The sequence below is a fragment of the Stegastes partitus genome, unplaced genomic scaffold (assembly GCF_000690725.1).
Source record: "Stegastes partitus isolate 25-593 unplaced genomic scaffold, Stegastes_partitus-1.0.2 Scaffold180, whole genome shotgun sequence".
In the NCBI taxonomy this organism is placed as follows: domain Eukaryota; kingdom Metazoa; phylum Chordata; class Actinopteri; family Pomacentridae; genus Stegastes; species Stegastes partitus.
Genome location: NW_007577911.1, coordinates 593,614 through 605,772, shown reverse-complemented (window position 1 = coordinate 605,772; position 12,159 = coordinate 593,614). Strand labels below are relative to the sequence as shown.

Genomic DNA, 12,159 nt, shown 5'->3' with positions numbered 1-12,159 from the left:
TGAACTTTTGAAACACTTTGAGTAACCTAATTACCGTCAGTCTGAAAATGAAGCTGTCTGATAGTTTTCTGAAGTTTCCAGTCTATCATCAACCTGCAATAGTTCCTCCTGAGGTGTTAGAGTTCCCACAGGGTCCATTTTCATCCAGATTTCAACAGAGCCCGGATGAAAACACACAGATACAGTACCAGCACAAAGGACCTTAACAATCTGTGGTAAAATTATGAACATAAAAATATATTAAGGCTGGCGTTGTGCTTTTTGCATTCAGTTCCATAACAGCTTCAAATCCCTACGAACAGAATGTCTGAACCAATAACAGATGTTTACAAGGTCCTTGACAAGACATTTTCTTTTTAGGGATTCAGCAACAAATACATCGATGTGAGATTTTGCACCAGAACAACAGTGGACTGAAATGTGTTGCAGCAAAAGGTTCCAGTCAAAACACACTGTTGCACGGAAACAAAGAAACTTCAAAAGATTTCACACACAAGGATTGTAGATTTCTGCAGTGGGGAAAAATAACAGCATTCATTTTGGTCTCAGTTAAATGTAATACATATTCAGTTACAAAACATCAGTGCGTTTCTAATTAAGTTCTTGTAATGAAACTTCCTTCAGTGGAATCGTCCTCCTGTCTCTGAAATGACATCAGTGTGCTGACCGCTCTTACCTTCTTTGGTCCAACATTTTTGGTTTTCAAATTGACATCTTCAGTCTAATTATATTAACTTAAAACGTAATTCTAACCCTAAAAGGCACAAAGATATTCGATTATGCGAAGGCTCGGATATCCTTGACTTTACGTCTTGATTTTAAACGAGGAGATTTTCTCTACCTCTGCTACAGCCTGGAACTGGCTTAACGAGCCACAAGTCACATAACAGGGACGATGCAGCGTTTTTAACACCACACATTTGTATGTCAGTATGTTGAAATAAAAAACATTCGTCTCAAAATATTACCACTTACTTTAACAACATTCTTGGGCAATGACATTACCTTACTCAAAGATGATTTCATTTATTTTTAAGACTGGACATGTGCTGACTTTTTAAGTTGATGGTCGTATTTAAGTTCTTTTACGTCTACAAAGTGAACATAAATACATTTTTGCCAACCTTGGTCAAGAGCACAAGACACTGGGATTAGAGGCTAGCTCTGAAATCCAACGGAAGACATTTATAATCGGAAGCAAACACTCGACTGTGCATAGTATAAGGCAAAGCAAATAATACTTGTTCATTGTTGCATTCATTTCATGTGAAAATCTGAACCCACGAATGAAACCTAAACTCAATGAAATGGCGAATGCTTCTCGTGGTTTGTTTTGATCACCAGTCAGATGGAGGGCAGGCGCGGTAATGCAAGTACCAGAATAGTTGAATATTCACAATAAGCGAATATTCTTATGTCACCTTTATGCTATGCTGTGCATCATGCTAAAAGATACAACGAAAAAACTGCTTTTAAACATATGAAATGAAATGTTGAATGAATACATACGATAATGAATAAGATCCTGCCTGAGAGTGACTCCGGCCAGCCTCTCAGTCCCTCCTGTTAAATCTAGCATTCCATATTAGGGTGTTTAATAAAGACCTTACAATGAGTGTGTACTGACCCGTGCAGCTGTTTGACCTCAGGTGGCTTAGGTTTCAAGAACAGAGGTTGCTAGGCTACCAACCTTTTTTTTAAAGTAAGGAACTCTTCTCTACTTTTTTGTTTTCAGAATAGCTAAAAATCATCCAAGTATATTTTCTAAATGCATCCCTGACAGCAAAAAAAAAATTTGTTGCCATTGAAAGCAGATGCAAATGTACAGTGGCGACATTAAGAAGTTTCCTACTTGGTGCAGACGTCGTAAAGGAAGAGCAGATTTTAACAAAATAGGATAGCTCAACAAATTGAGCAGTTTTACTCAAGAAGCCGTGCCTCCCTGAAGTTTATGTGCCACAAAGGTCATGAACACCACATATTTAGAATCTTATTCCCAGTACTTCTGTAATGGTTGTACCAGCACTGAACAGGGCCACTGAGATGCCGGTTAGTTTGCACCAGAAGTGGAACAAGTCTGCGATTTGTAGGGCGACATCTCAACTGACTAATCGAACACACCCTACACAACACACACTTTACACAGACAGTACATGAACAATGTGAATACCCTATTTACACAGTTAATAAAGTTTTTTTTTGTTTTTTTTTGTTTTTAAATCATATTATCAGTTTACATACTTTCTAATTACCCAAGTGCCATGTTTAACTACAGTAAAAAATAAGCTTCAGACATAAATACAAAACCTAATGACTCAGACTTCTTAAAGTAATATAGCAAAAAGAAACACTCTTAAAACATAAGTAGTGCAACAAATGCAACAACAGGTAGCCAGTATATTTGGTCCACCGAAGCTAACCTCCATCAACACTATACAGGAGAGTTCAGAGATCAAGCAGGAACAAGCTGCTTTCTCCGACAGCGTCTTTTATGATTTTTTTTGCTTGCATGTTGTAAATTTTTTTACATTGTACCCTCGCAGATGTTCCTACATGTGCTGAACTACTGGTGCCACAGTAATCTGTACACTAAGTAACAGTGTGTAGGTTTAATAGGTCAAAACGTAGGCACATCAGGAAACACCTACAGCAACTAAACATTAAAATCCTTCACCTCAATGTAAAAGCTGAAAATACACCTGTGTGTGTGTGTGTTTGTGTGTCGATGTGTATTCTCGCTGTGACAAAAGCTCTCCGCTGTTTGTCCTTTTCATATTGTTTCCATTTCACTGGTGTTAATCTTGTTAAAATTTAGAGGCACACACACAAATGAAAACAGTCTAACCAACCTTCACCATCATTCACAAAGTAAACCTTCCCCATCACTGCTAACAAGACAGTGCCAAAGGCAACTTATAAAGTTGCATTAGAAAAATAAATATGAGGCTATGAACTGTGGCCTTTTTAGTTCCAGTCACCACTTCATTCACACATGCTTTTAGTCTAACTGAGATGAGACAGGTAGGGGTGTTGCACTTTCTGCTTTCTGATTCCTTTCTTCATCGTTTATCATCTGGTCAAAAGATAAACGATGATTCGGTGAAGGAATGAAGGCAATGTGTAAAAATCCAGTGAGGCTGGAAGTGTTTGAGTGAATTTACATGTAAACACAAAGGTGTAAAAATGTCTCATGACAGGTCTGTCAATGCCAACAGAGCTGCAGGTTTGGAGGATGAGCCAGGGTGCTTTACTTGTCTTGGGATGTTTCTTCTGATGAAGCTACCATCTTATCATCCACTTGGATAATGTTTACTTCCATAAGTCATGAGATCAGATGAGGATCTCCACCATGTCTGCATCGACCTCCTGTTGTGTGGCTGGGGCTGGAGGAGGAACCTGATGTGATGGATGGGCCTGCACGGGGAGCCTCCGCTCCAGAGTGCTGCTGTGTAACACTGGTACATCTACACACAGGTGACACAAACATAGGAAAAAATCACCTGTCAGCTTTTCTGGAATACAAATGATTCAGTACATCTGTTCTGTAAACCTCTAATGTTGTAGGTTAGCCGGTATTTCCTATACAGGAAATTAGAGATATCCTGCTAAATTTGCTGGTGAATCCATGAAGCTAAGACTGTGCTGCACTGACTCTCCGGTTAGGCTGCTCCACCCTGGAAAGTGTGGTACGTTTTTGGCTGTGTTTTACTGACTCTGACTATTAAACAGCAGGTATAATACAGCTGTAATATTTAAGGATTTAAAAAAAGCATCATACTAAACCAAAAATATCACCCAACAGTAATTACTACAATTAATACAGTGTTTTTGTTGCTTGTGATTGTACCAACTTCAGGGGTTGATGTATTTTTGGGGGGATGCTCATCATACATGCGACAATACTGTACGCACACAGTACCCTGGTACTTTACATTATACTAGTGTAGTGCAGTAGGTCGTAAAATACGTATTCTGCACACGACTGCCAAGCATGAACACTATTACCCCTTGTAGTGTAGTCCAGGTGGACACTAATCTTGGGCTGTACATGAATGTCGCAGACAAGTCTGTACAGATCTAAAAGCAGACCCTTGTGTACTCATGAACACAGCAAGTACGACACCGGTGTAACATGTCTGACAGACAGTGTGAGCTGACCTGCTATGCGGTCGGGGATGTAGACAGGGCTGGGGTTGGTCAGACGGGCAGGCAACGTCATGCTCTGGAGGGCTGGAGTGCTGGGCTTGCTGGTGTCCTGACTCTGACCTTTGTCGGTCTGTGTGCAGCTGTCCCTGCTGCCCGTCTTTGAATGGCCTGCAGTCATCGGTGTTGATGGCAGTACTGGGGAGGGGGATGATGAGATTGACTCTGCCCTGAGAGACTCTGTGCGAAACTCAGGACCCAGTAGAACCCCTGGAGAAACATGAGAACAACTTTACCTTAAAAGCACTGACAGTAAAACATTTTCTACAAGTGATTTTTACCCACAGAACCATTTCAGCTGCTTCTCTTAAAAGTGTCACTGTGGAACATCTTCTGCATTAGCTGGAAAGGCTGTTGGTTCTTACCCAGACTGCCCTTCCAGCTGGTGTCCTTGCGCTCTTCTGTGATTGGTGAGCTACTGAGTCCCAGGCTGTGAGAGAGAAGTCCTGAACCACCAGAACCAGTGTTGGAGATGGACATCAGGGACTTGGAGGGCCGCATGGCAGACGGTACATCTGATTTGATGGGCTCCTTTCTAGAGCGCTGGTGGAGCACCTTGATCATGGCGTCCTTCTCAATGATTTGGGCATGGAGATTCTTTATTCTAGATTAGAGAGGGGTAGAATGGAGCCATAGTTACTGTAGGACAGTGCGACACTGGGAATTACAGGAGTCTTGTACTGAGAAAAACACTGATTTTCAGTTCTGCTCCACTTCATGTTCATGTCAGCTTTTTTTTTTTTTCCTTTTTCTTTCAATAATCAGAAATGAAGTCATAGGAACTGACAAGCATCTTGCATCATTAGCACTAAAAGGACACAGGTGGGGAGTTCTATCAACAGTAGAGCAGGTTCACTTTTTCCAAAAAAAAACACAGATATAACATTTTCATGGGCCTTATAATGTCTTTGAGAAAACTAGAGGCAGTTCTGTGGCTCTGTGGAGTCAGACACAGTTATGCTGCTGATCTGCTTTGCTCATCAAAGCATTGAACCACACTAGTTCTAACACCAGGCTTTTTCACTCTCCATCCAGATGTTTGGTACGCAGAGTTTACACCCATTTGTCAGTGATAATCAGTCGACAGTTAAGTATGGATGACAACTATATCGGGCACTTTGAGAACTTTCCTTTGCACCATGTGCCAGCTTAGGTCTTATTAGTTTGATTAACACCTGGAGAGAGCAGAAACAAACTGTTCAGGACACACTGAAGAACCTAAAGCCTAAAACCGGAAAACAAAACCTGATCACAGAGAAACTTGGATGATAACCTTCTCAAGTTAAATGAACATTTACAAGGCTGTACTGAATTCAGTGCTTCCATGTCCAGGTCCCAGGGAGGTGCATGTATATGTCAGTTTGTTTACCTGCTCTCCATGTCCAGACAGCGCCGATTGGCCATGAGAATCTCCTCTTCTTCCTTCTGGATACGAGCCTCAACCGATGTATCGTAGCTGCTGCTGGGAGAGTGGCTTATCACTGCTGCAGATGTATCCCTGAAAACCACAACATGGTTCAGAGGTGAGCATTTCAGACTTAGTTCCTTCTTCAGCCCGGGAGTGGTATGACTACTTACAGCATATGCATAGACTTCCACTTATTTCCAACATGAATTAAGGTAAGATTTGACTTTTTTGTCACTGCACAGAGCACAACAAAATGCAGTGATTAGCACATCCCAGCTTGTTTCAGTCTGCTGCCTTCTGGGAAAAGATACTGGAGCCTCTTGGCTGGTATCCACCAGACTGAGCAACAGCTTTACACACCAGGCTGTCAGGAGGCTGAACTCTCTCCCCTCCTCACCCCAACACAACATAACTCCAGCCATCTCCCTCCTTCCCCACACTCTTCCCATCTGCATGCTCCTCCCCCCTCAAACTACTTGAACTGCAACCAGCAACATGGATTTTAAGACCTCAGCACACAACCTTCCTTTTTTACAGCCAACACATCTGCTGGCTCGACTGTTCATCTTTATGGATGATAAACAACGTCGACATGTTTTGGGATGAGATCTCTTTAGAAGCTTTAAAGGATAAATAATTTGCCGCTGCTCAGACGTCAGACTCTGAGACTGTGGCTCACAATATGAAATGTACCTCTGAGTGGCAACAGATGCAGCGGCGTCCAGGGCAAACTGCCTCATCACACTTTCTTCCAAGTATTTCTGCTCCCATTTGGTCATATCGGCCTCCAGAGCCAGGATCCGCTCCTCCTTCTCTCTTAGGTGCTCCATAAGGGCTGTTGCGTTGTACTCTGAGGGGACCGCACCGCTGTTCTGAGAGCCTCCCTGGCGCTGGAAGAGATGAAGTGACATGTGATAAGTGAGGTAGAGGTCTATGTCTGGAGCTGTCAGCTTTTCAGTTTTTTTTTTGTTTTTTTTTTAAATAAAATGTATTATGTATTAGATTTAAAACATTTAAAGAGTACGGCAATGGAGATGTTAATTTACAACTTGTTTAACAATAAAATTCACTCCTAGCTCTATTAAAAGGTCCTACAACTGCACTGTATCATCAGACTTGGTAAAAAGTCCTTTCATTGTCTTAAAACACATCTGTAGGTCTGTAAGTTCATATATTGCTACAATAAACACATTTGTGACATGGAGCCACGGTGCCATCTAGTGACACCAGCTGGTCTGGTGAAGTCAGAATAAATCACCATTAATACATTTGTTGCTGTTATTAGTGATTAAATATACTGATAGGAGAGATCAGTGAGTTATAGATATTATAGCCACACGAAGGGACCTGGGGGGATTGAACCACCAACATTACACTTAGTGGACAACCCACTTTACCACCTGAGTAAAGGTCCCCCCTGTATTTGTGTTTGTTGTCTGTAGATATTTGTTTGTTTTTGTCTGTTCTTTGTGTGTTACCTGTTGCATGCGTAGTGACTCCAGCTCTCTCTCCAGTCTTGTACGAAGTCTATGTTCAAGTTGTTCTCTCTTCTCGCAGGCTGCCTGAAGTTGAGCCAGAGCCTGCTGCATCCTCTCCACCTTCTCCACATAAACCTGCTTCTTTTTTAGCTACACACACAAGCACACACACACACAAATGATTCAGTGAATGCATGGCGTAAAAGAGCAGAAGCTCGTCAGAACTGTTTTAAACTTGACATGACTATTGCTGACCACTACTGGTAACATCATTACAGTGCAGCCTCACAGTTACAGCTAATGGTGCTATGATCTTTTTTTAAACTATTAAACATTCTGCTTCAATGTCTGTGAAGATTCTCAGTCATCCAGGTCATGGTTATTCTTGTAGTTTAATTGTAGCAACTGGACTTGCTTGAGTTCCTTGAAGACGTTTCACCTCTCATCCAAGAGGCTTCATCAGTTCTGACTGACTAGTTGGGAGATCCAGATACTTAATGGCTCCTTAAGGATATAAGTATCTAGAACTCCCAACTAGTCAGTCATTAGAACACCAGAGACTCTACTTTTTAGTCTTTATGATACTGTAGCATGTCGGAAATAAAGAAAACAAATAAATAAAACAACTGATGCTCAATAATGCATTACATTGTTTAGTGTCCAAACAAATAGAAATCTGTTGGAGAAAATGACTGATGCTGCCTATGCTCATGAGATGTATTCAAGTCCCTTCTATTCTCTTAGACTTATTCAGATCAGAGTGACTGTGTGAAAAAATAAAGAACAGACTGCAGGGATAAGAGGAGAGAGAAGACACGTGCAGGGCTGAGAATCCAAAGGCGTTTTCGTTATGATAGAGAAAAGAATGGAGGAAGAAAGAGGCTTGGAGCTCTTTTGTTCTGCTCAACAAGCAGGTGTTGTGTGGCAGAGGACAGCTTTTGTCCAGGTCCTGCCCATTTCCTGACCTGTACAGGATGCCATTTACCCCATGTGACATGTATAGTTAGAGATATTAAAGAAGCTACAATACGTCAATTACTTCTCTTCAGTGTGACTCTAATTAAAACAGTATCAACAGGGCATGGACGCCATCTGCAGCAGTATCAAGGGTGTGCATTTAGTATGTTTGGTGACTAATACAGACAATAATGCCGAAAGTAATTAGTATAAAAGCGCTATCCAACCCTGAATGTTTTGAAATGGTTGAGAGCAGCAAAGCATGTTTTGCTTCAGATCCTCTCTGCAGCTATTCCCATCCACAGCCACCAGGACCCACAGATAGGTCAGCAGATCTGTGAGGAGACTCTGGTGTAAGATACCAGGCCAACACTAGGCCAGAACGTTGGACGTAGAAGCAGTGAGGGATTTTCAACTAAAGACAAACATTGGTAACCGGGAGACACAAGCTACTTGCCAAGAATCCAAACAAACAATAAAGTGACCTGATTTTCAGAGGCGAATGTGCCTCGGTCCTTAAATTCTAAAAATAGGACCCAAATGTGATGAAGAAGCCTCTTTGAATTTACAGAGCAGCGTGTATAAATGTATACACTCTGTGAGTGCAAGTAAAACTGTGTTGTATTTCTTTAACATCACCATTTCAGCTTATTCAGTCACCGTTTACTTGGATCTAATACCTATGATCTGGCTCCTTCCTGTGGTCCACAACCTGCTAAAGATGTTTTGGTTTTCTGTTGTTTGATTTCACCAGAAGCACTTTCTCTACAAATAAAAAAGCACAGACTTATGGAGGCTGAACTACAGAAGTCATGGTTTCAAGGTCACCCCCTTTGTCACATGGCGTCATTCCAACTGTCTCCCTCTACTACATTTCCTGTTATGTCTACAACCGTCAAATCTCCAACAGAGATATGAAATTGTTCAAAAACCTAGTAGAAGCAAAGTTAATGACACGTGAAGTCAGCACTCGTTTCAATTTTGTTCCTCAATGGCAATAAAAAGGATGCATGCTGTTACTGCAATGCTGTACAGTCTCTAAAGGCGCACATGACATTACGACTGTTCCTGCCCTCTGTCTAATGTAAAAAGAAATCAAGCAGCAAGTCTCACTGGAACTTCAGCGCCGACATAACTAAACATAAAAACTATTTATTATGAATAGATGATAAACATGTGAAGAAATGATAAACTAAATGAACCTTAAGAGTAATTAGACTCATTCATGTTGAGCTTGATTTATAGTCAACATGAGGTGTTCATTAGAGTCCTGCAACTGATACATACAGTTTTAATTCATTATTCACTGTCATCCATCTCTACTGGCATCAGAAATAAAGGGATATGTAAAGGTTCCATTCAGAGAGAGGAGGACCCACGTGCAGGATGTGGAGAACTGGATTTTACTTGAGCTGATGCAAAATTACAGAAACAAAACATCCAGGTTGCTCAATACATTATTACAAAACTAAAGAAGGAACAGACCAGGGACCACAAAGCAGGATTTGAGGTTAGCGAGGTAACACCAAGTTTAGACACTTTCAATGCTACAACTGTGGCTCAGAGCACACATAACCTGCTCTGGATTATGTGCGACATTACAGACCGGCTCGTATAAAAGAACCGCCAACTGTCCTTGGCACACTGATCTTGCAGATCCATCAAAGGCTATGCAAGTTTCTCTCTGCTAAACTGGAGAGTTTAGAAATTCTTACAGCTTGCTTCTCGATTCTAAAGTTTTTCTAAATCGATCATTCCTCTGCATCACCACGCTGGCCAATTACAGTTGTTTTTATTTCCATGTGATCTCTATCACCACAGCAACCTGATGTGTAGTTGTGTTTATATGAGAACACACGTGAGCCTCTGCATGTGATCACGTGCTCCTTGTGGCTGTAAGCTGGAATGACTTTAGCCCAAACTGGTTGAGGTGCTTTTTCGAATGTGGTTGCCGCTTTATTTATCCTCCTAAATCAAACTTTTCTGATAACTACACAACAAGCAGTAGAAGCTGTTCTGAATACTACGAGTACATCCAGTAAGAACCTCACCTCTTCCTCCAGCTTGACCACTTTAGCCTGGGCGTTGTTGAGCGCCTGGTCTCTGATTTCGATGTGTCTCCTCTGGTCCTCGGTGGTGGAGCGCAGTGCATTCAGCTCCATCTCCAGCTTCTCCTTTTCACGCAGCGTTTCTTTGTCTGACGACACAAGAATATAACCTCATCTACAAAAACAAGACAGGGGACATCCTGGACAGGTCACCAGTCCATCTCAGGGCTACACAGAGAGACAACCAAGCACACTCACATTCACAGCTACCAACAATTTAAAATCACCAGTTAACCTCAGCATGTCTTTGGACTGTGGGAGAACCCGGAGAGAACCCGGAGAGAACCCAAGCTGCTCTGACAACATGCAAACTCCACACAGAAAGACCCCAGATTCAAACCCAGGACCTTCAAGCTGTGAGGCTGTGCTAGCTACACTACCACATGCCTGAATGAAAACATAATAAGGAATATTCCATTTCTGCTAATAGAGCCCCTTAAATTTTGAGACCTTTAATTAATGAATGGAATAAAGCAGTCTGTGTGGGCTCTCCTTGCTCTAGCAAAGCTGTGGGTAGTTTTGTTTTTGAAAAGGGCATATGCAGTCTACAGCATATCTATGGTGATCTCTTTATGTTAAATACAATAATTAGAACTTATGGCTCATGTCTGTGAAGATTCTCAGTCATCCAGGTCATGGTTATTCTGGTAGATTCATCGTAGCAACTGGACTTGCTTGAGTTCCTTGAAGACGTTTCACCTCTCATCCAAGAGGTTTCATCAGTTCTGACTGACTAGTTGGGAGTTCCAGTTACTTATAAACAAAGCAACGTGGTGTACACAGTCCAGTCCAGTGAGGAATGCCTTGACCTGTACATCAGGGAGACAAACTAACCCCTCCACAAACACATGGCTCAGCAGAGAAGAGCCAGTTCCTCAGGACAGGACTCAGCAGTCCACCTGCATCTCAAGGACAAAGGACACTCATTCAAAGACAATAATGTACAGATTTTGGCCAGGGAGGACAGATGGTTTGAGAGAGGGGCGAAAGAAGCCGTCTATGTCAAACTGGAAAGACCATCCCTCAGCAGAGGTGGAGGTCTGAGGCATCACCTCTCACCTGTTTACAATTCAGTCCTAAGATCTCTCCCCAGGAAAATGAAACCACATTCACACCTAGCCACAAAAGACCCTAATGAACCCCATTGTGGCAGGGGGAGCACTAACGACTCACATAATGAGGGGGAGGAGCAACAAACCCCCAACTGAAACCGAAACTCAGTGTTTATGGATCCTTAAGATATAAGTATCTGGAACTCCCAACTAGTCACTCAGAACTGATGAAGCCTCTTGGATGAGAGGTGGAACGTCTTAAAGGAACTCAAGCAAGTCCAGTTGCTACAATTAAACTACGTGAATAACTTATGGCCCGTTTTGTCATCCATGAAATGTATAAAGCTGTTGTCACATATCAAATAAATATGAATGCCATGAGAAGTCTTTGTGGGTATCTCAGATAATGTGTCTCTTCAGAAGGATTATTATTTTCTCTAAAAAATGTAGAATGGAGTCATTTTAGTTGTGTTTTGTTGTAGTGCCACAGGCTTGTCACAGACTTGAGAATCTTACCAGAGAAAACCAGCTTTGTTTGTTTTGGGACACATCCTGTCATTCAGACCATAAACTTATCCAGACATCGACATCATTCAGTGAAATCCTGAACGCTCCAAGGTGAGTGTGTAGCACTTACTCTGTGTGAGCAGCTGGGAGATGGTTTTGCGGTTGTCTTCTGAGCCATCACACTCTTTAGCAGCAAGCTGCTTGTTTGCCGTCTCCATGCGCTCTTTAACACAACATCACACAACACAAATGCTTAGTGTATTGACAAACATACTGAACATACTACGGTACTTTACTTGGTTTGCTCCAGTCAAATGGCTGAAGGTTTGCTCGATCTGCTATTGGCTGATATTTGGCAATGCATTTTATTACCATTTACAGGCTACAAAAACACTGTTTACTTGGATTACATTTCAAAAGTGTTCTTGTACTTGTCTCCTATAGTC

General features: G+C 41.8%; 1 protein-coding gene across 4 annotated transcripts in view; it reads right to left on the bottom strand.

Annotated features, from left to right (window-relative positions):
* Window positions 1–504: 504 nt before the first annotated feature.
* amot (angiomotin) overlaps window positions 505–12,159 on the bottom strand; it is a 37,912-nt gene continuing 26,257 nt past the window's right edge. For all 4 annotated transcript variants that reach the window (XM_008280064.1, XM_008280066.1, XM_008280067.1 and 1 more), the window contains 8 exons: window positions 11,844–11,936; window positions 10,098–10,243; window positions 7,090–7,239; window positions 6,305–6,501; window positions 5,573–5,701; window positions 4,569–4,807; window positions 4,159–4,413; window positions 505–3,464 (listed from right to left, as the gene is read on the bottom strand). In XM_008280064.1, coding sequence (XP_008278286.1) covers window positions 3,331–3,464; window positions 4,159–4,413; window positions 4,569–4,807; window positions 5,573–5,701; window positions 6,305–6,501; window positions 7,090–7,239; window positions 10,098–10,243; window positions 11,844–11,936 — 1,343 coding nt within the window. In that variant the 3' untranslated portion in view covers window positions 505–3,330. The remainder of the gene's footprint in view (window positions 3,465–4,158; window positions 4,414–4,568; window positions 4,808–5,572; window positions 5,702–6,304; window positions 6,502–7,089; window positions 7,240–10,097; window positions 10,244–11,843; window positions 11,937–12,159) is intronic.